This window comes from Saccopteryx bilineata, chromosome 1 (genome assembly GCF_036850765.1).
Source record: "Saccopteryx bilineata isolate mSacBil1 chromosome 1, mSacBil1_pri_phased_curated, whole genome shotgun sequence".
NCBI classification, from domain to species: Eukaryota; Metazoa; Chordata; class Mammalia; order Chiroptera; family Emballonuridae; genus Saccopteryx; species Saccopteryx bilineata.
The window spans coordinates 397,919,081-397,945,664 of record NC_089490.1 but is presented as its reverse complement, the minus strand read 5'-3'; the positions used below and the strand labels follow the sequence as shown (position 1 = coordinate 397,945,664).

The 26,584-nt window shown below is 51.9% G+C and overlaps 2 protein-coding genes across 5 annotated transcripts; both read left to right on the top strand.

The window, feature by feature from the left end:
- Positions 1–2,410: 2,410 nt before the first annotated feature.
- INTS5 (integrator complex subunit 5) lies at positions 2,411–7,001 on the top strand. Its single transcript, XM_066251738.1, has 2 exons — positions 2,411–2,549; positions 3,866–7,001. Exons 1-2 carry the CDS (start codon positions 2,470–2,472, stop codon positions 6,843–6,845), a joined length of 3,060 nt encoding a protein of 1,019 aa, XP_066107835.1. The 5' UTR covers positions 2,411–2,469; the 3' UTR covers positions 6,846–7,001.
- Positions 7,002–7,193: 192 nt separating this feature from the next.
- On the top strand, positions 7,194–25,132 carry GANAB (glucosidase II alpha subunit). 4 transcript variants are annotated; one of them, XM_066251740.1, is made up of 25 exons: positions 7,194–7,283; positions 12,535–12,639; positions 12,784–12,892; positions 13,142–13,269; positions 16,556–16,735; positions 17,163–17,228; positions 17,968–18,037; positions 18,210–18,297; positions 18,398–18,494; positions 18,730–18,910; positions 19,455–19,608; positions 19,803–20,038; positions 20,123–20,249; positions 20,356–20,435; positions 20,672–20,815; positions 20,917–21,013; positions 21,312–21,413; positions 21,580–21,823; positions 23,374–23,438; positions 23,621–23,697; positions 23,809–23,883; positions 24,050–24,163; positions 24,276–24,388; positions 24,541–24,641; positions 24,778–25,132. In XM_066251740.1, exons 1-25 carry the CDS (start codon positions 7,246–7,248, stop codon positions 24,885–24,887), a joined length of 2,901 nt encoding a protein of 966 aa, XP_066107837.1. In that variant the 5' UTR covers positions 7,194–7,245; the 3' UTR covers positions 24,888–25,132. The 4 variants fall into 4 exon arrangements, with proteins under 4 accessions (XP_066107837.1, XP_066107840.1, XP_066107836.1 ...); XM_066251739.1 differs by lacking the exon at positions 7,194–7,283 and adding an exon at positions 7,376–8,028; XM_066251743.1 differs by lacking the exon at positions 17,163–17,228.
- Positions 25,133–26,584: the final 1,452 nt, after the last annotated feature.

The following is a 26,584-nucleotide window of genomic DNA, read 5'->3' as shown; positions in this document are numbered from 1 at the left end:
CCAGGGCCAGGGTGTTTAATTAAAGTGAAAAGCTGCCAGCCTGACCAGGCAGTGGCGCAGTGGATAGAGCGTCGGACTGGGATGCAGAGGACCCAGGTTTGAGACCCCGAGGTCGCCAGCTTGAGCGCGGGCTCATCTGGTTTGAGCAAAAGCCCACCAGCTTGAACCCAAGGTCGCTGGCTCCAGCAAGGGGTTACTTGGTCTGCTGAAGGCTGGCGGTCAAGGCACATATGAGAAAGCAATCAATGAACAACTAAGGTGTTGCAACACGCAATGAAAAACTAATGATTGATGCTTCTCATCTCTCTCTTCCTGCCTGTCTGTCCCTGTCTATCCCTCTCTGACTTACTCTCTGTCTCTGTAAAAAATAAATTAAAAAAAAAAAAAGAAAAAAGCTGCCAGCCTGACCTGTGGAGGTACAGTGAATGGAGCATTGACCTGGAATGGTGAGGTTGCTGGTTCGAAACCCTGGGTTTGCCTGGTCAAACCGTATGCAAGAAGCAACTATGAGCTGATGCTTCCCATTCCTTGCCCACTCCCTTTCTCTCTCCTCTCTCTAAAAACCAATAAATAAAACCTTTTCTGAGAGGGGGGGTGATAGACTCCTGCATGTGCCCCTATCAGGACCACCTGGCAACCTCCATCTGGGGCTGATGCTCAAATCAAGCAAGCTATCTTCAGTGCCTGAGTCTGACGCTAGAACCAATGAGCTACTGGCTGCAAGAGGCGAAGAGAGAGAGAAGGGGGAAAGGAAAGGAGAGAGAAGCAGATGGCTGCTTCTCATGTGTGCCCTGATTGGGAATTGAACCTGGGACATCTGCATGCTGGGCTGATGCTTTATCCACTGAACCAAACTGCCAGGACCTAATAAAATCTTTAAAGAAAACCTGCCTGTGTGGAGGTGTGTTTAACCAGGGAAAAGTATATTCTCTGTGCCCTATTTAATTAGTGTAGGCTTGCTGAAATGGGGATGGTTTAGGCCCCATATAACACCTCCTCCAACTTTTTTTTTAATTGATTTGAGAGACAGAAACATTGATTTGTTCCACTTATTTATGTATTTATTAGTTGATTCTTGTATGTACTCAGACCAAGGATCAAACCCATAACCTTGGGATATCAGGATGATACTCTAGCCAACTGAGATACCTGGCCAGGGTAGGGCTAAGACTTTTAACATTAGTGAAATAGCTAATATTCAGTTTTTCTTTATTAGTCTTTTACAGTTCTTCATATTCAAAATTTCCAGTTGTTCTAATAATGTTCTTTATCACTATTTTCTCTCCCCTCAAGGGGCCAAAGATCACATACTGCATTTTGTTATGTCTTATTATTATATTATTATTATTGATTTAGAGAAAAAGGAAGAGAGCAGAGACAGGGACATCTATTCCTGTATGTGCCCTGACCGAGGATCAAATCAGCAACCTCTGTGCTTAGATGATGCTGTAATAATCCTGTAATAAGAGACATTATGTGTCTCTTTAGTCTTCCACAATTGAGAGCAGTATCCTACCTGGTCTTAGATGTCCTTTTTTCTTTCTTTTTTTTTTTTTTTTTTGAGAGAGAGAATGTTTATTAAAGCTGGGGACAGTGATACAGGAAGGGCCTACCTAGGCTTGACCTGTGGTGGCGTTGTGGATACAATCTCCACCTGGAACGCTGAGGTTGCCGGTTCCAACCCCGGAGCTTGCCTGATAAAAGCACATAATGAGAAGCAACTGCTTCTCACTACCCCCTCCCTTTCTCTCCCTCACTCTCAATCGCCTCTCTAAAATCAGTACATAAAATCTAAAAGAAAAAGAAAAAAAAAAAGAAAAAAGGAAGGGCTCAGGATAGAAGAAGCAAAAGGATAGAGCCTAGGTGGGCTGCTTTGGCTGTCTGAAAATGTTATGCGAAAGAAGTGAGCCTAGAGAACTCTCACAGAGACAGACGTGAGCCCAGACAGGGCTGCTGCCAGCTCACAGGAAAATCAGAGAGAAGAGAGACTTACAGACCAGGGATCAAACCCGCAACCTCTGCACTTCCCCACGTGCTCTAACCACCCGAGCTATTCAGTCAGGGCAGGCAGCTGCTACTGTTCTTGAATAGAATGTTTCCTAGTGCTTCATTAAAAAAAAAAAAAAAAAAAAAGTAAAGTGGAACACTTTGTAATTTCGGCTCTAGGAAAAATAAAGCCAACAGGGAATGGCAGCAGCTAGCATTAGTCTGTGGCTCAGTGCCCCTTTGCGGGGGCGGGGTAGGTGGGTGGCGGAAGGTTGCGTTGAGGGCGGGTCCGTTTCCTGCTGTCATTGCAGTCTTGCTCTGGGACCTCGGCAGAGTGCGGAACCAATGTAGGAGAGTCGCGGGCGTCGCCGGGTTGGTTTTCTTGAGAGGCTTTGGCGCTCGTCCCTTTCAGGTTTCCTGTCAGCGCGCATGCGCTCCCTGCGCTCCGCTGCTCCCGCCTCGGGCTCGGGCTAGGGCTCCGGGATGTCCGCATTGTGCGACCCTCCCGGGGCCCCAGGGCCTCCCGGGCCTGCCCCGGCCACCCACGGTCCCGCGCCGCTCAGGTAGTCAGAGCCCCTGTCATCTTCCCCCACCGCGCGGTCCCGCGCCGATCCCCAGCCTTCTCGGCAGAAACCCGGATCCTGCCTGGAGAACTCCCGTCAGGGTTCTCAGAGATTCCTGGTTGGGTCTTCCCAGAATTCAGGGACTGCCTCCCCAAAACTCTGGGCTCCAGTGCCCGCACTTCCAAGATTTCGGTACTGCCTCCCTCTAAACCTCAATGCCTAGGTACCCCGGATCCTGGCCTTCCTCTCTAAAGAGTTGGGGATATCAGAACTCTTGGGAAGCGAACTGCCCTGCCCCTTTCCCAGGGTCCCCTGACTTCATGGAGACTCCCTGAGAACCCAGGCCCAGAACCCTACAGAATGCTTCCTTCTAGCCGTTCCCTTGTCTTCCAGCGGAGACACTCCTCTCACCTTAGAGTGGGATGTTTTTGGAGGATCCAGAGAGGAATGGCACAGTCAGTGCCCTAGAGGGTACTGTCTTCTTTGGCAGAAAGGGCAATAAGAGGAAGGGGGTTTTGCCTCTTCTCATAACACTGAACCTCCAAGACTGAACCCATTATGTTTTGGGAGGGGAAGGGTTGAAAGACACGCTTTGTTTGTGCCCCAGGACACCCTGATTCCTAGGCACGTTGAGGGTGCTGGGGAGGTGGTTGTTGATGTGGAATCCATTTACTGGATGCTTAGGCTTTTTGCAGAACGTGAGAAGAAACAGGTAGTAGGAGGGGAGAGCCCTTAGGAAGGGCCAAACTTGACCTTATGATTTTCTTTCCATTAAGAGTAAAATCCAGAATGTTTGTGTTATGGTGGCAAATGTAAAGTTGGAGAGGTCATTTTAGAGCAGATGTTATAGGAACACAAAGTATACTCAATTCAACAAAAATGTATTGAGTACTTCTCATGTACCAGGCACCTCCATAGAAGGAGATTCACTGTTGAAGAGTACAGAAATGGTTACTACCCTTTTGGATCTTATAGTTTGATTACTTAAACTTGGTTTCCTTATCTGTAAAATGGGATCACAATAGTACCTACTTGATTGGACTGTTGTCTGGATTGAAATAATACACATAAGTTGCTTTATAAAGTACCTGACACATTCTCAGAGTTATCTAATATTGGTGTTACTATTGAAAGAAAGGTAGCTGCATTTATTGAGGAATTAGTGTAAAACAGATACAGTGCTTAAGTGGTTTATGAATATTACTTCATGAGGGAAATCCAGTTATCCCTATTTTACATGAAAAGAAACAGGCTCACGGGGGGATGTAACTTGCCGAACGTCTCCAACACACTAAGATTGCTTCTCTTTCTTACAGTGCTCAGGAGCTGTCCCAGGAAATCAAGGCTTTTCTGACTGGTATTGACCCCATCCTGGGCCACCAACTCTCGGCCCGAGAACATGCTCGCTGTGGTCTTCTCCTGCTCCGTTCTTTGCCACCTGCTCGGGCTGCTGTGCTTGACCACTTGCGAGGTGTCTTTGATGAGAGTGTCCGGGCCCACCTGGCTGCCCTGGATGAAAGCCCTGTGGCTGGCCCACCTCATCTCCGTCCATCTGCACCCTCCCATGTCCCTGCTGGGGGACCTGGTCTAGAGGATGTGGTGCAGGAAGTGCAGCAGGTGCTGTCTGAGTTTATCCGGGCCAACCCAAAGGCCTGGGCACCTGTGATTAGTGCATGGTCCATTGATCTCATGGGGCAACTAAGCAGCACATACTCGGGCCAGCACCAGCGTGTGCCCCATGCCACTGGCTCTCTCAACGAATTGCTGCAGCTATGGATGGGCTGTCGGGCTACACGCACATTAATGGACATCTATGTTCAGTGCCTCTCGGCACTCATTGGTAGTTGCCCAGATGCTTGCGTGGATGCTTTGTTAGATACCTCTGTCCAGCATTCCCCACACTTTGACTGGGTTGTGGCGCACATTGGCTCCTCTTTTCCTGGCACCATCATCTCCCGAGTTCTCTCCTGTGGCCTTAAAGACTTCTGTGTTCATGGTGGGGCTGGAGGTGGAGCTGGTGGCAGTGGTGGAAGCTCTTCTCACATCCCTTCTACAGACCTTTTCCCTGGATCTCCTGCTATCGCTGGGGAAAAGCGGGTACCCAAGATCGCCTCAGTTGTTGGCATCCTAGGGCACCTCGCTTCCCGTCACGGAGACAGCATTCGACGGGAGCTCCTGCGAATGTTCCATGATAGCTTGGCAGGGGGCACTGGGGGCCGGAGTGGGGATCCCTCCCTTCAGGCCACAGTTCCTTTCCTCCTGCAATTGGCGGTCATGTCACCAGCTTTGTTGGGTACAGTCTCTGGAGAGCTGGTGGATTGCCTTAAGCCCCCAGCTGTGCTGAGCCAGCTGCAGCAACACCTGCAGGGATTCGCCCGAGAGGAGCTGGACAACATGCTGAACCTGGCTGTGCACCTGGTGAGCCAGGCTTCTGGGGCTGGTGCCTACCGCCTCTTGCAGTTCCTGGTGGACACAGCCATGCCTGCCTCAGTCATTACAACCCAGGGTCTGGCTGTGCCAGATACTGTGCGTGAGGCCTGTGACCGGTTGATTCAGCTGCTGCTGCTACATCTGCAAAAACTGGTTCATCACCGGGGAGGGTCTCCTGGGGAAGGGGTGCTGGGCCCACCCCCACCCCCCCGCCCTGTGCCCTTTCTAGACTCGCTAAGAAACCATGTTGGAGAGCTATGTGGAGAGACTTTGCGACTGGAACGGAAGCGCTTCCTGTGGCAACACCAGCTCCTGGGCCTGCTCTCTGTCTATACTCGGCCTAGCTGTGGACCTGAGGCCTTGGGCCATCTCTTGAGCCGGGCCCGAAGCCCCGAAGAGTTGAGTTTGGCCACCCAGTTATATGCTGGGTTGGTGGTCAGTCTCTCTGGTCTCTTGCCCCTGGCCTTCCGAAGCTGTTTGGCTCGAGTGCATGCAGGGACTTTGCAGCCTCCCTTCACAGCGCGGTTCCTGCGCAACCTGGCCCTGCTAGTGGGGTGGGAACAGCAGGGTGGTGAGGGCCCTGCAGCCCTGGGGGCCCGGTTTGGGGAGTCTGCCTCAGCCCATCTATCTGACTTGGCTCCTCTCCTGCTACATCCTGAGGAGGAGGTAGCTGAAGCTGCTGCCTCTCTCTTGGCCATCTGTCCCTTTCCTCCAGAAGGCCTGTCTCCCTCCCAACTCCTGGGACTGCTGAGAGCTGGAGTACATCGCTTCTTTGCCTCTCTGAGGCTGCATGGCCCCCCAGGTGTAGCATCGGCCTCCCAGCTTCTTACCCGCCTCTCGCAGACCTCGCCTGCAGGGCTTAAGGCTGTTTTGCAGCTGCTAGTTGAAGGAGCCTTACATCGGGGCAACACAGAACTTTTTGGAGGAGAAGTGGAAGGGGACAATGAGACTCTCTCAGTTGTCTCAGCTTCTTTGGCATCTGCCTCTCTGTTGGACACAAACCGGCGGCACACTGCAGCTGTACCCGGTCCTGGAGGGATTTGGTCTGTTTTCCATGCTGGAGTCATCGGCCGTGGCCTAAAGCCACCCAAGTTTGTCCAGGCACAAAATCAGCAGGAAGTGATCTATAACACCCAGAGCCTCCTCAGCCTCTTGGTGCACTGCTGCAGTGCCTCTGGGGGCACTGAATCTGGGGACTGCTGGGGGGCTCCCACCCTGAGCCCAGAGGCAGCCAAAGCTGTGGCAGTGACCTTGGTGGAGAATGTGTGTCCTGATGCAGCTGGTGCTGAGCTGGCCTGGCCCCCTGAGGAGCATGCCCGGGCCACTGTGGAGCGGGATCTCCGCATTGGCCGGCGCTTCCGGGAACAACCCCTACTCTTTGAGCTGTTAAAGCTGGTAGCAGCTGCTCCCCCAGCTCTGTGCTACTGCTCCGTGCTACTGCGGGGGCTGCTGGCCGCCCTCTTGGGCCATTGGGAAGCTTCTCGTCACCCTGATACAGCTCACTCCCCCTGGCACCTGGAGGCATCCTGCACTCTGGTGGCTGTCATGGCTGAGGGTAGCCTCTTGCCACCAGCCCTGGGTAATATGCATGAGGTGTTTAGCCAACTGGCACCTTTTGAAGTGCGTCTGCTGCTGCTCAGTGTCTGGGGCTTTCTCCGGGAGCATGGGCCTTTGCCCCAGAAGTTCATCTTCCAGTCAGAGCGGGGCCGCTTCATCCGGGACTTTTCCAGAGAGGGTGGAGGTGAGGGTGGGCCTCATCTGGCTGTGTTGCACAGTGTTCTCCACCGCAACATTGACCGCTTGGGCCTTTTCTCTGGCCGTTTCCAGGCACCTTCACCGTCCACTCTACTTCGACAAGGGACATAGCCTTTACCACGCTCTAGAAGCCGTGGATGTTTGAGCAATGAGACGGCGCTCAGGTGCTGCAGAAAGATGGGGGGGTTCTCTTTTAAGACCTATTGTAAAGAGCGCTGTCACTTTTTCCTCCTACCTTTTTTTTCTAAATAAAACCTGGCGATTTGAGAAAAACTGCCCAGGGCCTGTCTCATGCTTAGAGCCGGCAAAGCTAGACAGCGCCGGGTTCTGGACAATCCCGCCTCCGCCCTCAGGCCCCGCCCCCCACGAGCGTTTAGTGCGCGCTCCGCCAATGCGACAGCCAGCCGTGACCAGGCCAATCCGAAAGCCGGAAGGGGCGGGCACTAAGGTACGTGGCTCAACCCGCGCAGGGGGAAGGGAGGCTGGGGTCAAAGAGCAAACCCGGCGCAAGATGGCGGCGGTAGCGGCACTGGCTGCGCGTAGGAGGCGGTGAGGAGTCCGGCACCGGGGGCGCGCCCGGGACGCCCCCAGATCCCCCAGGCCCCATATCTCTTATTCTTGTATGTCTTCGTAAGGTTCTTCTACCGCCGACCTCGCGAGGACTTTCTGTATCTCTGGCGGCGGCCTCAAGCGCCCCCAGCTACCTCGCGGTAGATCCTCGCGGCGTTGAGGGTCCATACTTTTGGTGCTCCTCGCTCCGGCTCCGCGGCTCAAAAAGGCCGTAGCCGTGCGCTCTTGTTGGCTTTGGTCGCTCTCAGCCGCTGCCCTTCTTCGGCGGCTCGCTGCGGTTAACGCTGCCGCCTCCTTCCTGCAGTGCGCGGAGCCATCGGGGCGGGGGGCGAGACTGGGCCAAGCCTCCGGGGACGCATCCTGCAGCCGGCACTCCCGGTTGCGCTGCCCTTCTTGCCTGTTCCCCTACCCCTTCCCCAGAGCTGCAGACCCTGCCCTGCCCTTTCTCCCTCACGTGGATACCAGCCCTGGCTGGTTCGTTGTTCACGCTTGCTGGGCACGGCTGGGGCAGGATCCAGAAAGTTGACAGTCTGCCTGGATGATGTTGCTCAAACACCACATGTAATCGGTTTGGCCTGCGCTCTCGAGTTCATATTACCGAAAAGCGGTTCGAAAGAGTCACCAGTTCCACAAAGCGTTTACCAGGACCTAACGGATGTGCTGGGATGGGAGAGGCATGCACTGTCGGCAGCAATGAAAAAAGCGTGGGTCGTGAATCAACTCTGTAAGCCTCTGATCTGAAACAATAAACAAACGGGTGCGACTTGCCCTGTGGCTCATTCCTGATTTTAGCTTTTGGACCACCTCTGGCTCAAGGGCATTCAAGGCATCCCCGGAGTTCTTAGAGTCTTCCAACAGGTCACATCTGAAAGATCTTTTAGAAATCCTATCCCACTTGGCACCGCTCCAAAGCCATTTTATAGGCTGTGCAAATAGGACTCCAGAGGGTACTTAACTCACTGTACTTATGGTTACTGCTGTTTTGGGCAGGTGGACATGGGTTCAGTGGGATGGGGTAGGAGGGTGCGTATTGCCGTCACTCAGAACCTGTGTCACATGCCTTGTTGAGTTTTGTGGTAGCAGTTCTTCTGCATGTCTGCCACTGCTTATTCCTCCTCCGGGTATTAAACTGAGACATCTGGTGTTCCCCAGCTTTCTATCTAGCCTGGCTTGATTCGTGTATTCTTCTGGAACTGGAGGGCCTACTGTATTGTGACCTTTCTGGTGATTTTCTTTCCCTTTGGCTTTCAAGTACATACTGAAGCTAGTGCTGGATACAATGTTTATAGTAGGCCCTATTCTTTAAGTTTTCCTATTAGCAGGTTGCAAAGTGTTTTTTGTTTTTTAAAAAAGATTTTATTTATTGACTTTAGAGAGAAGGGAGAGAGAGAGAGGATGGGGATGGGGACAGGAAACATCAACTTGCTGCTTGTATGTGTATTGACTGGGCAAGCCCAGGGTCTTGAACCTATGACCTCAGCATTCCAGGTTGACGCTTTATCCACTGTGCCACCACTGGTCAGGCACATTGCACAGTTGTTTTTTTTTTTGTATTTTTCAGAAGCTGGAAACAGGGGGAGACAGTCAGACAGACTCCCGCATGCGCCCAACTAGGATCCACCCGGCACACCCACCAGGGGCAACGCTCTGCCCACCAGATGGCGATGCTCTGTCCCTCCGGGCGCTTTGCCGCGACCAGAGCCACTCTAGCGCCTGGGGCAGAGGCCAAGGAGCCATCCCCAGCGCCCGGGGCCATCTTTGCTCCAATGGAGCCTTGGCTGCGGGAGGGGAAGAGAGAGACAGAGAGGAAGGAGGGGGTGGGGGGTGGAGAAGCAAATGGTTGCCTCTCCTATGTGCCCTGGGTGGGAATCGAACCTGGGTCCCCCGCACGCCAGGCCGACGCTCTACCGCTGAGCCAACCGGCCAGGGCCTGCACAGTTTTAATAAGTAGAAAAAGCTTGTGTTTTTGTTTGTATTTTTCTCCCCTATTTGGAAGCTCTTAAGACTAGCTGCATCAATCCCTGCTACAGCATGTTTGTTTGTTTACGTGAGAGGAGGGGAGATAGACACTCTCATGCACCCCGCAACCCCCTTGCCGTCAGAGCAATCCTCAGCGCCTGAGGCTGACATTCAGAGCAACCAAGCCTCAGTGCCAGGCTAACACTTGAACCAATCAGTTGAGCCACTGGCTGCAAGAGGGGAAGAGAGAGAGAAGGGGAAGAGGGAGGGGAAGAGAAGCAGATGGTTGCTTTTTTTTTTTTTACAGGGACAGAGAGAGAGTCAGAGAGAGGGATAGATAGGAACAGACAGACAGGAACGGAGAAAGATGAGAAGCATCAATCATCAGTTTTCCGCTAGGACACCTTAGTTGTTCATTGATTGCTTTCTCATATGTGCCTTGACTGTGGGCCTCCAGCAGACCGAGCAACCCCTTGCTGGAGCCAGCGACCTTGGGTCCAAGCTGGTGAGCTTTTTGCTTAAGCCAGATGAGCCTGCACTCAAGCTGGCGACCTTGGGGTCTCGAACCTGGGTCCTTGGCATCCCAGTCCAACACTCTATCCACTGCGCCACCAACTGGTCAGGCAGATGGTGGCTTTTTATGTGTGCCCTGACCAGGGATCAAACCTGGGAGTTTGCACACTAGGTTAACGCTCTATCCACTGGGCCAACTGGCCAGGGCCAGAACAGCATGTTTGTTTATTTATTTATTTATTTTTGCTTTTTTTTTTTTTTGCATTTTTCTGAAGCTGGAAACAGGGAGAGACAGTCAGACAGACTCCCGCATGCGCCCGACCGGGATCCACCCGGCACACCCACCATGGGGCGACGCTCTGCCCACCAGGGGGCGATGCTCTGCCCATCCTGGGCGTGGCCATGTTGCGACCAGAGCCACTCTAGCGCCTGAGGCAGAGGCCACAAAGCCATCCCCAGCGCCTGGGCCATCTCTGCTCCAATGGAGCCTTGGCTGCGGGAGGGGAAGAGAGAGACAGAGAGGAAGGCATGGCGGAGGGGTGGAGAAGCAAATGGGCGCTTCTCCTGTGTGCCCTGGCCGGGAATCGAACCCGGGTCCTCCGCACGCTAGGCCGACGCTCTACCGCTGAGCCAACCGGCCAGGGCAGAACAGCATGTTTAAAACGCAAATCCCTGGGCTTTGAGAATCTTCATAAGAACTGAAAGTGATTGTGTGTGTCACAAAGAGGGACGGACAGGTGCGGACAGACAGGAAGGGAGAGAGATGAGAAGCATCAATTCTTCATTGTGGCACCTTAGTTCATTGATTGAATTGTCATATGTGCCTTGACCAGGGGGCTACAGCAGACCAAGTGACCCCCTTGCTCAAGTCAGACCTTGGGCTCAAGCTGGTGAGCCTTGGTCAAACCAGATGAGCCCATGCTCAAGTCAGTGACCATGGGGTTTCAAACCTGGGTCCTCCGTGTCCCAGTCCGTCCCAGTCCAATGCTCTATCCACTGCACCACTGCCTGGTCAGGCTGCAAGAGATTCTTAACAGACACTAAAGTTTAAGAACCCCTGTTTAAGATATACTTAGAATGAATGAATATATCTATCAAATTAACTTGTTTAAGTAAGCGTGTTAAATCTCTCATCTGTCATTTGATATTATATCGGGGAAGTGATAGTTTATGAGACTTTGGGGTGACGGTCCTCAATGAGTCAGGCCCTGCTGCTGGTTGGTGTGCTGTATTTGTGCATCATGAAATACGTGGGCCCTGGAATCAGGCAGAGCTGAGTGCAGTCCCATTTCACCCCTTACTAGTTGTTTAGTGGATGAATTACTGAATCTTTAATGCCTCAATTTTCCCATCTGGGAAAAATCTCAACCCTAGAGTTGCCAAGAAAACAAAAGGAAAGAAGGTAGGGTTGATAAAGAGGTGATTCTGAACTCTGGCTGCACATTAGAATTGCTTAAGGAGCTTTAAAAAATTTTGATGCCCAGGCCCCTCTTCAAAGCAGTTAGATCAGGCTCAGCGGGGATGAGAGCCAGACATTGACATTTTAAAAAACTGCAGGCCAAGTTGGAACCGGGGATAGAAAGCAGTGAGCCAGGCCCCTGTGAGTATGTTAGGATTCAATACAAGTTACTGTTATTTTTTTCAGGCTTAGGTAGTGATAGTGGTTGCTTATTTTGAAGATGTAGGAGTAGAGATCAGAGGAGCAGGGTACTTGGGGTACTAGGAATGTTGGGACCCTAACAGCTGTGACCGGCAGGTTCCTGAGAGTACATCTTTAGCTTTTTCACTGTAGCTCCACCCACTGCTTTCCCCCTAGAAAAGCATGGCTTGCTTTGTTTTCTTTTTTTATACAAGGGGTATCACCACTTTCCTGGGGGCTGGCTGTTATTGCTTCTTTCTTCTGAGAGGCTGATGTAACCAGAGGCAATACCAGGGTCTTTTTTTTTTATTATTTTTATTTATTTTTTGTGTGTGTTTCTGAAGCTGGAAACAGGGAGAGACAGTCAGACAGACTCCCGCATGCGCCCGACTGGGATCCACCTGGCACGCCCACCAGGGGCGAAGCTCTGCCCACCAGGGGGCGATGCTCTGCCCCTCCGGGGCGTCGCTCTGCCGAGACCAGAGCCACTCTAGCGCCTGGGGCAGAGGCCAAGGAGCCATCCCCAGCGCCTGGGCCATCTTTGCTCCAATGGAGCCTGTGGGAGGGGAAGAGAGAGACAGAGAGGAAGGAGGGGGTGGGGGTGGAGAAGCAAATGGGCGCTTCTCCTATGTGCCCTGGCCGGGAATCGAATCCGGGTCCCCCGCACGCCAAGCCGACGCTCTACTGCTTAGCCAACTGGCCAGGGCCAATACCAGGGTCTTTGAAGGCCAAGATCTGCCCACTTCCTTTACCTTTATATTTATTGATTTTAGATAGAGAAGAGAGAGAGAGAGAGAGAGAAGGAGTGGGAAGCATCAACTTGTACTTCTCATATGTTCCCTGACCAGGCAAGCCCAGGGTTTTGAACCAGCAACGTCAGCATTCCAGGTTGACGTTTTATCCACTGTGCCACCACAGGTCAGGCTTCCTCTGCCTTTCTGAAGGGAAAGTGTGAGTGAGCCAGCTCCTCAGACCTGACAACTTAGCCCCATGCCCACCTGCCTTCTTTTCTGTCTTCTTTTCTAAACTGTCTTTTAGGGCTATGGCTTTTACCTCTGAAAGTGAGGGCCTTTCCTATCCTGGGCTGATTATTCCCTCTTTTGTCCTTTCTCTCCCTAGGTCTTGGACAGTTTTGGTACTGGCTTGTGTAGGGGCCTGCCTGGGAATTACCCTTGCCGTGGATAGAAGCAACTTTAAGACCTGTGAAGAAAGTTCTTTCTGCAAGTATGATATTTCTAAGAGAGTGGGATGAAGTGTAGAGTAATGTGGGTGGAACCCGTGGCAGATGGGGTAGCCTGAGGACACTGCAGGTGATAGGGGCCTACAGACGTTGCGGTGCCCTCCCTCCTTAACCATTTCACTTGGCAGGAGGCAGCGAAGCGTACGGCCAGGCCTCTCTCCATACCGAGCCTTGCTGGATTCTCTACAGCTTGGTCCTGATGCCCTCACAGTCCATCTGATCAATGAGGTTACCAAGGTCAGGGGAGAAAAAGTCTGGTGGGGTGGGGAAATGGGAAGTGGTTAAGGGGTAATTCAGGAAAGAGGAACCTATAGCCAACATCTGGTCCTAGCCGAATCTTGGGACTCTGACCTTGTGAGGAATCTGATCTCAGGTCCCTTAGGCAAACAGCTAGAAGGAGGAGACCCCCTCTGAAGGGAGTGGGTGCGGACGGCATTGGGTGGTGGTGTCCTGTACTCAGTCCAGATCTAAACTCCTGCCCCCCAGGTGCTGCTGGTGCTGAAGCTCCAGGGGCTTCAGAAGAACATGACTCGGATTAGGATTGACGAACTGGAGCCCCGGCGGCCCCGGTACCGTGTGCCGGACGTGTTGGTGGCCGACCCCCCCACAGCTCGGTAAGCTTTTTCAGAGATACCTCTCCATCTTTCTGGCCCTTTTCCCTCCTGATGAATTTTTACTTGGCATCTGACCTTTCCCTCAGTGGGATGATGGCTGACCTCAACCTTTCCTGATCTCTTTCTCTATTTCACTTATTTTCTTTCACCTTTTAATCTCCACTCAGCAGTAACTGCTTCCTGTCCTGGGCCAGGTCTTGGGCTGGGGGCTATGGGTATAAGAGGAAATAAACGAAGCCCAGACCTTGCCCTCCAGGAGTATAATGTCTGTGGTTGGTTCCTTCTTCCCTTCACTTCTTTTCCCCTCGTTTCTTTTTTCTTTTTCCTCAGATATTCAGAATCAAGGATAAGATTACTCAAATTCTTGGGTCGTAACTCACTGTCATCATTATTCCATGAATGAGTATTAAGTGTTTCATTTAATTTTACTTTTTTTTTTTAGATTTTATTTATTGATTTTTGGAGCAAATCATAGTTGCTTCTTATATATACAATAGTTGCTTCTTATATATACCTTGACTGAGCAAGCCCAGGGATTTGAACTGGCGACCTCAGTATTCCAGGTCGATGCTTTATCCACTGCGCCACCACAGCTTAGGCTTTAAGGGTTTAATTTAGAAATAACATAAATCTTCTATTTAATCCATCCATATACTTCTCACTGTCTTATACCACTGACTGCCCCAGTGATGATCGTCATTCTGAAGTCAGTCATTCCCTGGGCTTTTTGTTCTTACAGTTGTTTCATGTGTGTGTGTATATAAACGTGTATATTTTATATAATAACGTGTATATACATTTTTATATTTGTGATTAAGCAGTAAATTGTGAGTTTGTTCGTTTTTGAGCTTTATAGGGACATTCATCATAATATCTTCTGGGATTTCTTTTTTTCACATATCTTTATTTTCAAATGTTTATTTTATCGATTTGAGAGACAGAGACAGGAACATTGATCTGCTCCTGTATGTGCCCTGGCCTGGGATTGAACCAGCAACTTCTGCTCTTTGGCATGATGCTCTCATCAACCAAATTATCCAGCCAGGGCTCATATAACTTTATTTAACTCTGTTGCACATAGTTATTATTATTATTTTTTTGTATTTTTCTGAAGTTGGAAATGGGGAGGTAGCCAGACTTCCGCATGCGCCCAACCAGGATCCACCCGGCATGCCCACCAGGGGGTGATGTTCTGCCCATCTAGGGCGTCTCTCTGTTGCGACCAGAGCCACTTTAGCGCCTGAGGCAGAGGCCATGGAGCCATCCTTAGCGCCCGGGCCAACTCTGCTCCAATGGAGCCTTGGCTGCGGGAGGGGAAGAGAGAGACAGAGAGGAAGGAGAGGGGGAGGGGTGGAGAAGCAGATGGGCGCTTCTCCTGTGTGCCCTGGCCAGGAATCGAACCCGGGACTCCTGAACGCCAGGTCGATGCTCTACCACTGAGCCAATCAGCCAGGGCTGCACATAGTTAATTTTTACTGCTATGTAATGTTGTATGAATATATCTCAACTTACTTGTTTCTATGTTGATGGACGTTAAGGTTGTTTCCAGTATTTTGCTATTTAGTGTGTTAGCATGAACTTTTTTTTTTTTTTTTTAATTTTTATTTATCAATTTAGAGAGGAGGAATGCTAGGGGACAGAGATAGAGAAACATTGATTTGTCATTCCACTTTACCTATTTATTCATTGGTTATCTCTTATACGTGCTCTGATCAGGGATCAAACCCACAACCTTGGCGTATGGAGACAGCATGCTAACCAACTGAGCTACCCGGCATGAACATTCTTGTCCATGTCTCCCGTGTCTCTGTGCAGGAGTTTCTCTTTGGTGTATAGCTAGGAGAGGAACGGCAGAGTTGTAGAGCATGTAAATGATCAACTTTCTAAGGTAACACTGAAGTGGCTTACCAGTTTACATACCCACCAGCCATGTGTGATCTACTCTGATCCACGCTGGTACTGTTGGACTTCATTTTTGTCAGTAGAATGTGTACAATAATACCATGTGGTGGTCTTTACTTGGTTGGTCTTCCCAGTTTATTAACGATACTGAACATTTCTTCGTATGTTGATCTGTCATTCTGGCTTACCGGTCTGTGAAATGGTTGTTGCCACCTACGCTTATTTTCCTTTTATGTTCTTTGTCCTTATAGATACACTGGAATTTGTAAGGTTTTTTTTTTGTGTGTGGCAGAGACAAGAGAGAGTCAGAGAGAGGGACGGATAGGGACAGACAGACAGGAAGGGAGAGAGATAAGAAACATCAATTCTTCGTTGTGGTTCCTTAGTTGTTCATTGATTGCTTTCTCATATGTGCCTTGGCTGAGGGGCTACAGCAGACTGAGTGACCCTTGCTCGAGCCAGCGACCTTGGGCTCAAGCTGGTGAGCTTTTGCTCAAACCCGATGAGCCCGCTCTCAAGCTGGCGACCTCGGGGTCTCGAACCCGGGTCCTCTGCATCCCAGTCCGACGCTCTATCCACTGCGCCACCGCCTGGTCAGGCTGTATCAGTCTTTTAACTTCTGCTGATAGCGTTTTCTAAGTTGTGTTTAAATAATCCTTCTCTATCACAGGGTCAGAAAAATATTTATTTTTATTTTCTTCAAAGATTTTATTTTATTTTATTCTTTTCCAAGTGAGATGAGGAGAGATAGACAGAGTCCTCATGCACCCTGACCAGGATCTACCTGGCAATGCCCGCTGGGGCCAATGCTCTGCCCATCTGGGGCCATGCTGGAACCAAGCTAAATAGGTGGAGGCTCCATGGAGCCATCCCCAGCTTCTGGGGCCAGTGCTCTTGAACTAATTGAGCCATAGCTGTAGAAGGGGAAGATGGAGTGAGAGAGAGAGAGAGAGAAGGGGAGGGGAGGGTGGAGAAGCAGATGGGCGCTTCTCCTGTGTGCCCTGACTGGAAATCGAACCCGGGACTTCCGTGCACTGGGCCTCAAAGATTTTACTTTGAAATTTTAAGTCATAATCTGTCTAGAGTTGATATTTGTATATAATATGAGGTAGAAATTTGACATTATTTTTTCCTATCCAGAAAATTTGTCTTTCATCTTCATTATTGAATAGTTCTCCTTACTCCTCCTGACCTCACTGCGCTGCCATGCCACCTCTTATATTTCAAAGTTCTAAATATTCCTGAGTCTTGTTTCTTTGGTAAGTTTGTCTCTGTACTGTCACCACATTGCCTAAAGCTCTAATAGGTCCCTCCCTTCTGCAGGGTCGCGACTGCACTCTTGGTTTTTTGCACTTGCTTATATCCCTTTGGATCTCCTTCCCAGGCTTTCTGTCTCTGGCCGGGATGACAACAGTGTGGAGCTCTCCGTGGCTGGGGGGCCCTATAAAATCATCCTGACAGCACAGCCATTCCGCCTTGACCTGCTAGAGGACCGCAGCCTTCTGCTCAGTGTCAATGCCCGAGGACTCCTGGCTTTTGAGCATCAGAGGGCCCCCAGGGTCTCGTGAGTACGGGGTTGGGACTGAAGGTGTTCTCATGCGAAAGAGCCTAGGGGTGTTGTGGGTCTGGCACTGAGTCCCTGGGAGGTACAGGGCGGCAGGACAGTCAGGTGGGGGCCGAGGCCTGGGAGAAGCTGTCAGGGAGGTAGGAAGCAGGTTGGGTTGTAGTTTTCTTCATTTCCTCGGAAGACCAGGAGGCAGTCACTTTTATCCCTGAGCTTACCCTGGGCACCTCCTCTGAGAGGCCTGCCTGGGTTTGCTTCTCCCTTTTCCCCTTCTCACACCATCACATTTTTCAGATTTATTTTCTTCCTCCCCCCCCACCCCCCCATCTCTGGAAGTTTGTCCACTGAAACTCACTTTTATGTTTCTGTTTTTGTGTTGGTTTTGTGCCTCCTTGTTCCCTTCCCTACCCATCTCCTCCTGCCCTAGTTTCTCGGATAAAGTTAGTGTCACGCTCGGTAGCATTTGGGATAAGATCAAGAACATTTTCTCTAGGTAAATCATGGCCATTGGTACTGTATGTGTTCATCTGCCCTTACCCACCCTTCACTCTGACCCCCAGGGGAAGGTGCCCCAGACCCTTCGGGTCCTGCCCTTCATTTATCTCTCTTTCTCCAGCTCTGTGGTATCTGGTCCCTGTCTTCTGTTTCCTGACTGGGAGAAGGAAAATGCAATATTGGAGGTCCTTAAGGAATGTAGGGAGCTTCTTTGCCAGGGGTGGAGAGATGCTGCCTGTCGCTGGGGTTCCTGGCTCTCAGCTGGGGTGCATTGATGCTCTGGGCAGAGCTGCTTGCCAGCTGCCCTTGAGAGCATTCTTTGGCACAACCTCTTGTTTGAGTTCCTGCACATATCTGCAGAGGCCTGTTCATAGTATGACCCTTTGCAGAACCCTTGTTAGGTCAGGAGGCTGAGGCCCAGGGGGGGCATTTGGGGCCAGAGTGTTTCAGTGGAGGTAGCAGGGCAGGCCTGGCATTCCGAACCCAGGTTCTTAAGCCTGCCTGTCTCTTTTGGAGTGCTGGCAGAGGCACCTCCTGGTGGCATTTGCTGCTCCTCCTTTCCCTTTCTCATCTCTCCCCTTCCTTTGCACACTTCCCTGGGGGTCCCGCTCCAAGCTTTAACATCCAATGCCTTCATTCCTTTGGACCCTGGGCTCTCTATCCCCTCACCCCTCCTTCCACTAGTCCCTCGTCCCTGCCCCCTCTGGATTGGAGCAGACAGCTCTCCTACCTTCCAGGCAAGGATCAAAAGAGCCAGCCGAGGGCGATGGGGCCCAGCCCGAGGAAACACCTGGGGATGGTGACAAGGCAAGTCGGTGGGCTGGGTGGCTGGTGCACAGGGCTGGCTGGGAGGTGGGAGGGGAAAGGCCTTCAAGGAACTTGAGCTTAGTTTCCCTATCTGTGGTGTGGTTTAGAAAACGGGAGGGGAGGAGAGAGAACTGGTGTGTGACGGGGTAGCGGTTCACTCTCCTCCTCGCAGCCCGAAGAGACTCAGGGCAAGGCGGAGAGCAGTGAGCCAGGAGCCTGGGAGGAGACGTTCAAAACTCACACTGACAGCAAGCCGTATGGTGAGGGGCTGGGAGAGCCCTGGGCAGGGGGCAGGGGGCAGGGGGCAGGGGGCGCTCGCCAGGCAGAAGCTCTGGAGCTCATCCTTTGCTTTCCTTCCAGGCCCCACGTCTGTGGGCTTGGACTTCTCTCTGCCGGGCATGGAGCATGTGTATGGGATCCCTGAGCATGCAGACAGCCTGAGGCTGAAGGTCACTGAGTGAGTCCCATGGTGACCTCAGGATCTGGGGGATAGAGGGGTCAGAAATGTGGGAGATGTGCATGCAGATTGGATACTCTAGACAGGCATGGATCACTTGCTGTGCCCAGGTCATCTTTAGAGACTAGAAAATTCTTTGAGAAAGGGTAGAGTGGCCAGTTCTCATCTCTTACCTGTGTCTGTGGGATGAGGTTGTTGTGCCGGGCCTGGGGCCAGTTCGTGTGTCTGCCCTCAGGGGTGGGGAGCCGTACCGCCTCTACAACCTGGATGTGTTCCAGTATGAGCTGCACAACCCCATGGCCCTGTACGGGGCCGTCCCTGTGCTCCTGGCGCACAGCCCTCGTCGGGACCTGGGCGTCTTCTGGCTCAATGCCGCAGAGACTTGGGTGGACATATCCTCCAACACTGCCGGGAAGGTGAGCACACAGGCAGGGGAGCAGGACGGGAGGGACTCTTTAGGCCTAGAGACAGATGGATGTGCTGGGCGTTAGCTTTGAAGAGGTGAGGCGGTGGGGTAGCCCGTTTGCAACGGGGTGAGAGAAGGGGTCCTGGGCCTGGTGCGCAGACTGAGTTTCCCGTCACTTCCAGAAAATACACTTGTGTCTGCACTTACTGTCAGTATGTCTGTCGCTGAGGACACAGTACATGCTAGGTACTTTTCTAGGTGCGGGGCTATATTGCTCATTGAAGTAGGAGAGGGCCGCACTCCGGGAGGAAGACAGCAGATGGTTCAGTGGGGCTGACTGCTGAGAAAAAAGCACAGCAGTCAAGTGGGGAGAAGGGCAGCTGTGCTTTAGTTGGTGGTGTCCAGGAAAGCCTCACTGAGGAGGTGACATTTCCGCTGTTCAGAGCGACTCATTAGGGGCCAGTGTTAGGAAGACTTTGAGGAAAACCTTGCTGCTTTGTCTTTGGGTTGGGAAAGGAGAATTGGGTGTTGGACCTTTCTGGTCCCCTCTACAGACCCTGTTTGGGAAGATGCTGGACTACCTGCAGGGCTCCGGGGAGACCCCACAGACAGATGTCCGCTGGATGTCGGAGAGCGGCATCATCGACGTCTTCCTGCTGCTCGGGCCCTCCGTCTCCGACGTCTTCCGGCAGTATGCCAGTCTCACAGGTGCGGCTCCCTGCTCCGCCAGCTGGCAGCCTCCCTCTGGCCTTTGTCTTTTTGAGAGGAGTGACTGCATTTTTAGAAGTCCTGTGCCTTCAGCCTCCCTTTAGTTTATAAATCTCCCTCAATTTTTGGGTGTCCCCACGGGCCCCAGGTTGGCCTGATTCCGTTGTGACTCCAGTCCCTCACTGAACCTGCAGGGACCCAGGCATTGCCCCCGCTCTTCTCCCTCGGCTACCACCAGAGCCGCTGGAACTACCGGGATGAGGCCGATGTGCTGGAAGTCAATCAGGGCTTCGACGAGCACAGCCTGCCCTGCGATGTCATCTGGCTAGACATTGAACATGCTGACGGCAAGCGGTACTTCACCTGGGACCCCAGCCGCTTCCCCCAGCCCCTCACCATGCTCGAGCAGTTGGCTTCCAAGAGGCGGAAAGTAAGAGGACGACAGCCACGGTCAGTCTTCTAGCATAGTAAGTAGCCTGGGAGAGCTCTGACCACCGTTGTTCCTCGCTCCCAGCTGGTCGCCATTGTGGATCCCCACATCAAGGTGGACCCCGGCTATCGCGTCCATGAAGAGTTGCAGAACCAGGGTCTGTATGTTAAAACCCGGGATGGCTCAGACTACGAGGGCTGGTGCTGGCCAGGTAAGTGGTACAGGCCCAGAATTGAGGGAGAAGATACCGGGAAGACCAGGGACATGCATAGTGACCCTTTGACCACTTGCGGTTGACAGCTACCTTGAACTTCTAGGCGCAGCTAGTTACCCCGACTTCACTAACCCCGCAATGAGGGCCTGGTGGGCTAGCATGTTCGGCTTTGACAAGTACAAGGTACGCAGGCCTCTCCCTTGTCCTGCATTTGTCTTTCCCACCATGCCTCCTTGAGTCGGTTGTTCTCTGCATGTTAACCCTGCTGTGATCGGTTCCCTTTAATATGTCGGGGGCCCTGATGATCCCTGAGAAATGCATCATTCTGGATTCCTAGAAGCTCTTTTCTCTGACTGACACTGTTTGACTTCTTCCTTCCCTCTGTCCTTCTGCCCCCATTTTCTTCCTTATGTTCTTAGGGCTCAGCTCCCAACCTCTATGTGTGGAATGACATGAATGAACCATCTGTGTTCAACGGTCCTGAGGTCACCATGCTCAAGGATGCCCAGCATTATGGGGGCTGGGAGCACCGTGACCTGCATAACATCTATGGCTTTTATGTGGTAAGGGGCTGAGAGGAGGGACTGAGGTCCAGGGACTTGCAACAGATGACAGCTGGCTTTTGCTCCTCACTACCCCTCCTCTCTCTCCTGTTTTCACTCAGCACATGGCGACTGCTGATGGACTGGTGCAGCGCTCTGGGGGGGTAGAGCGCCCCTTTGTTCTGAGCAGGGCTTTCTTTGCTGGCTCCCAGCGCTATGGTAAGATCTGGAGAGGGGAGCTAAGGGAGAGGGTGTGAAAGCCAGATGGCAGAGGTTGTGGACTAGGCCTGGTTCTCTGAGGGGTCTGTTCATGCAGCCGTCGTCGGGAGCTGCCGTCTGCATCCTCCCCTCCACCATACTGTAAGGGAGCTGGGGGTGGGAGGCCTGCTCTGGTGCTCTGCCATCTTCAGCAGGACCCTGGGGGCCCCGGAGCAGATGTGGCAGGTCAGAGAGGTCAGCTGTATAAAAGGCTGAGCCTCTGCACTGTGTGAAGCTCCCTCCCTCTTCTCTTCCTCAGGAGCTGTGTGGACAGGGGACAACACTGCTGAATGGGACCATTTGAAGATCTCTATCCCTATGTGTCTCAGCATGGGGCTGGTGGGACTTTCCTTCTGTGGGGGTGAGAGGGAGAAGACTTCATGGTCCTTGGTTTGGAGGGAGAGGGACATGGCTGAGGGCGCAGAACCTGGGCATGGACAGAGAGCTGAGTCCAGCATGGGGTCTGGGGGCTCCTAGGCAGCAGCTCTTCTTCACCCTCTGCCAACTTGCTTCCTCTCCTCTCCCAGCTGATGTGGGCGGCTTTTTCAAGAACCCAGAGCCGGAGCTGCTTGTGCGCTGGTACCAGATGGGTGCCTACCAGCCGTTCTTCCGGGCACACGCCCACTTGGACACTGGGCGGCGAGAGCCATGGCTGCTACCATCTCAGTACCGCGACATAATTCGAGATGCCTTGGGCCAGCGATATTCCTTGTTGCCTTTCTGGTACACTCTCTTCTATCAGGCCCATCGTGAAGGAATTCCTGTCATGAGGTGAGGCATTCAGTTGGACTGAGGTGGCTGGGGGACACTGGGGACTGGACTCCATCTCTGGGCCTTTTTCTTCACTCACTACGGCCTTGTAATGGAGGGAAATCTGGTTTCAAGGTCAGGAATAAGCCGAGACCAGTGGGGATGAACAGCGATAGATATTAGAGAGCTTAGCACATGCCAGGCGTTATTCCTCACTATCCACAGAGCCTGAAATAAGGCAGACAGGTGTCCTACCCTGTGGAACGAACATTTTTTTTTTTTTGTGGTAGACGGACAGATAGGGACAGGCAGGAAGGGAGCAAGATGAGAAACATCAATTCTTCCTTGAGGCATCTTAGTTGTTCATTGATTGCTTTCTCATATATGCCTTGTCTGGGGGGCTACAGCAGAGCGAGTGACCCCTTGCTCAAGCCAGTGACCTTGGGCTTCAAGCCAGTGAGCCCACGCTCAAGTAAGTGAGCCCACACTCAAGCTGGTGAGCCTGCACTCAAGCTGGATGAACCTGTGCTCAAGCCGGTGACCTTGGGGTTTCAAACCTGAGTCCTCTGTATCCCAGTCTGATGCTCTATCCACTGTGCCACTGCCTGATCAGGTGAACATTCTTGAGAGGAAACAAATACATGAGTAAGAACATTGCCAGTTGTGACAAGCTCTTTGAAAAATAGAAGAGGAAAATGGAATTAGTTTCCACAAATGCCTTTTTGAGAAGAAGGCAACGTGAATGATGCCTAAGTGATGACTAGGACAGATATTTGTGACCTCGAGCAGTGTTTTTCAACCGGCTGCCCACAAAAGAGTTAACCACCCTGATAGAAGATTACAGACCCAGCCTGCCCTGTGGTGGCACAGTGGATAAAGTGCTGACCTAGAGCACTGGGGTCACCAGTTAGAAGCCCTGGGCTTGCCTGGTCAAGGCACATACAAGAAGCAAATGCTCCCTGTTGTTCCCTTTGCTTGCTTGCTCTCCTCTCTCTAAAAATCAGTAAATTAAAAAAAAAATTATAGACCCATGATCTTAGTCAAGTTTGCTTATGATCAGGGTGATTTCTGCCTTAATGGTTCCTAAAATAATTCTATTTTCACCAGTCCCCAAGTATGAAAAGGTTGAAAACCACTGATATAGAGGAAGAATGTTCCTAACAGAGGGACTGCCAAGTGCAGAAATTCTCAAGTGGACGTGAGCTTGTTGTGTCCCAGGAGCAGGAAGAAAGCAGGCTGTGTCAGGTGTGAGGAAGCAGAGGGGGCGGTAGGAGTGAGGCGGGAAAGGTACGACCTGACCCTGGAGGGCCTTTCAGGCCAGGGTAACGCAGTGGCCTCTTGGAAGGCTGCTGTGCAATGGGGGACAGGGCAGGAGGGGCAAGGAGATGGCTTAGGAGTTTGGATCCCTTGACTAAGGTGCGGGTGCATAGCTGAGGCTTGGAGCCCTTCCACACATGCTGTCTGGCTGTGAGCTCCTGGGTCTTACCCCTGTGCTATCTTTATCAATTTTGGGGGGTAGCATCTTTTACATCAGTGAAAAGAGCAAGTATCTTTTTTGTCTTCCTTTTAAGGCCCCTGTGGGTGCATTATCCTCAGGATGTGACCACCTTCAGTATAGATGATCAGTTCCTGCTTGGTGAGCAGCGGGGAGGACACTTGGTGGTGGGTGGGCTGAGGAGCAAGCAGAGTGGGAGACAGTCTGTGGATGCACAGGGAGGGGAGGGAGGAGTGAGGCTGGTGGTGCTGGGAGGCAGGCGCTAGGCGCTCCCTGTCTGGGAACTGTCTCCTTAGTTCCAAGTTGATTCTGGTGTGTTTTAGGGGACGCGTTGCTGGTACACCCTGTATCGGACTCGGGGGCTCATGGCGTGCAGGTCTATCTGCCTGGCCAAGGGGAGGTGAGTTAAGGAAGGGTGTGGTGGGGAACAATGGGTGGGGGAGGCCAAATGCAGTAATTGGGATGGGGTCTTGTGTGGTGAGTGACCAGATATTTCTCTTGCCGCCCACAGGTGTGGTATGACACTCAGAGCTATCAGAAACATCACGGTCCCCAGACCCTGTACCTTCCTGTAACTCTGAGCAGTGTGAGTATGCCTGGCCCACTTCCCAGCTCCATCTACCTGTAGGTTTCCGGAACAGGAGAGAGTGTGTGTTTTGGAGTCCAGGACCCAAGATGGGCAAAAGCAGAAGATGCTGCAAGGCCACGCTGGACAGTTGGACAGCTTTATCCCAGCACTGCTCTTGCCCTAGATCCCTGTGTTCCAGCGCGGAGGGACAATTGTACCTCGGTGGCTGCGAGTGCGGCGCTCTTCAGACTGTATGAAGGATGACCCCATCACTCTTTTCGTTGCACTCAGCCCCCAGGTGAGGGCATAGGCAGGGAGCCTCTTCTGCCCTCTGCCTGCAGGATCCAGTCCCCTGATATTGGGCCCTTCACACTCTTGGGCTCAGGTTCTCACCTGTCCCTCCTCCCCAGGGCACAGCTCAAGGAGAGCTCTTTCTAGATGACGGGCACACGTTCAACTATCAGACTCGCCATGAGTTCCTGCTGCGTCGATTCTCATTCTCGGGCAACACCCTCGTCTCCAGGTAATGAGGTGCCCGTTCTGCCTTGGTAGCCTGAAGGAGGCTGAGCTTCAGGGATGCTTACAGCTCACTGTACCCTTTTCTTACTCTGGGTTTCTTCCTTCCTTCTGCTCTGACTCTCTCCCTGCTGGGCATCCATTTTTTGCTCCCTCCAGCTCAGCAGACCCCAAGGGCCACTTTGAGACACCTGTCTGGATCGAGCGGGTGGTGATAATAGGGACTGGAAAGCCAGCAGCTGTGGTACTCCAGACAAAAGGTGAGGGAGTGATCTGGGTCCCGGTGAGGATGGGGGGGAAGCAGAGGCAGAGTGGGGGGCACCTTGCCTGTAGGAAAGTAGTTGTTATGCTATAGCCTGTTGCTATGACTGGCACTCTTTCTTCTTCCTCCACCAGGATCTCCCGAAAGCCGCCTGTCCTTCCAGCATGACCCTGAGACCTCTGTGTTGATTCTGCGCAAGCCTGGTGTCAATGTGGCCTCCGACTGGAGTATTCACCTGCGATAACCCAAGGGATGTTGCGGGGGTGGGTGGGGTGCTATTGTGACGAGAGTTACTTTTCCTCCATCCTTGGAGTTGGACCTTCCCCAGACTTCATCGTTCTTATCCCAATACCCAGATTCTGCCAACGTCCGGGCAGGATGAGAAGGCAGTCACTGGGCTCTGAATCCTCTTGTGATCTCTTGACCTCTCCCACTCATCGACATCAAGCCTCCCTTCATCCCCCACACTCTGTTGCTCTATCTGGAGCACATTCACCTGTGAAAACCTGGGGACCACGGAGCCCTTGCTTTCCCTTCTCTTTCCTTGGGGGACCTCAATCCTCCAGACCCTATCCATTCATGCCTCTTATGTGTCGATGTCACTTTTTGGAAGAAGTTGTGGGCAGTGAGCTTTAGGGCTCCTTTATCCTTCCTCTTTCCTCCCCACTAGACTGCTTTCCCTCTTTTTATTTCTTCCTCCTGACTTTTTTGATGTCATTGCTTCCCTTTTTACGCCCCACTGATACACTGGGATCACCCCCTACCTGCTAACAGATGAATGGATCAAAGGAGTGAGATTGCTGAAGAACTTCCTCTTCTCTTCCCTCCCTTCCCTCAGTTCCAGCCTGTCCTCTCCTCCATTCCTTCTAGAGCTGCTGCAGTTCTGACAGGGGCAGTTCTACCTCCCCTGTCCCTTAGGAGAAAGAGTTTCCACTTAAGTGGGGGTGGGCATTAAACTTATTTTGTCCCCTTGGAGGGCATTCAAGATGGAGAAATCAGTTGTGGTTTCAGTGAATCACAGTCACCTGTATTTATTGCTGGGAGAAGGCTGAGGGTCGGGGGAGATGATCATGTGTGCCCAGGGTTGGCCTGAGCCCTGGGTGGGGGAGGGGGGTGACTAACTGGGGATGAGGGGGCATATTTGTGACAATTTTTTTTACTTCCTCTTGGCCCCCAGCTATGACAGGTTTTGATAAAAGGAAAAACAATAAAGAGATAAATGATAAATAACTTGTTTTTTTACATTCTATCAATAGTTCTAGCCTGAAAAACAGAGCCTTAGGAGCCTGGGGGCCTGACGTTTCGTCTAGTCTCAGAGAACAGGCAAGGGCAAACTTTCCGCAGCTTGCTAGATGCTCGGGTTTTCATAGAGGAACAAACAAGGTTATGCAGGAAACCTGCCGAGCTCAGGGCCCCGGGTAGCAGACCTGACAAGGTCTGTTAGAAAGTAACCACACAGGATGGTCTTGGTCACAAATTCCTAACTGGGCATGTCATAGCGGGGAGCCACATCTTAGGCCTATGGAGGTCAGCGTGTAAGCTGTGAGCTCTGTCCCTTGTTCTTATATATTTAGGATAACATACCTTTGAAATGTCAGAGTAATTTTCTTTTCCTACCCCTGGAAGGCACAGCCACAGGCACCAGAGCAGGAGACCACAGGACCCTTCATTGTTACCGTGTTCCCACATACTGTCTGTGCTGTAAATGTTAGAATTACTAACTCTCCTGTGCCCACCACTGTAAAAGTACGTGTCTCTCCATTTTGCCTTTTATCCAGTCTTAGAGATTTCCTTGCTATGCTTTCTCCTGCCTCTTTAATCTCCACCAGTGGATTTCATGCACTTTTCTTACATCTTTGATTGTAATGTATAAAATAAGTTGCGCCTGACCTGTGCTGGCGCAGTGGGTAAAGCGTCAACCTGGAAATGCTGAGGTTGCCG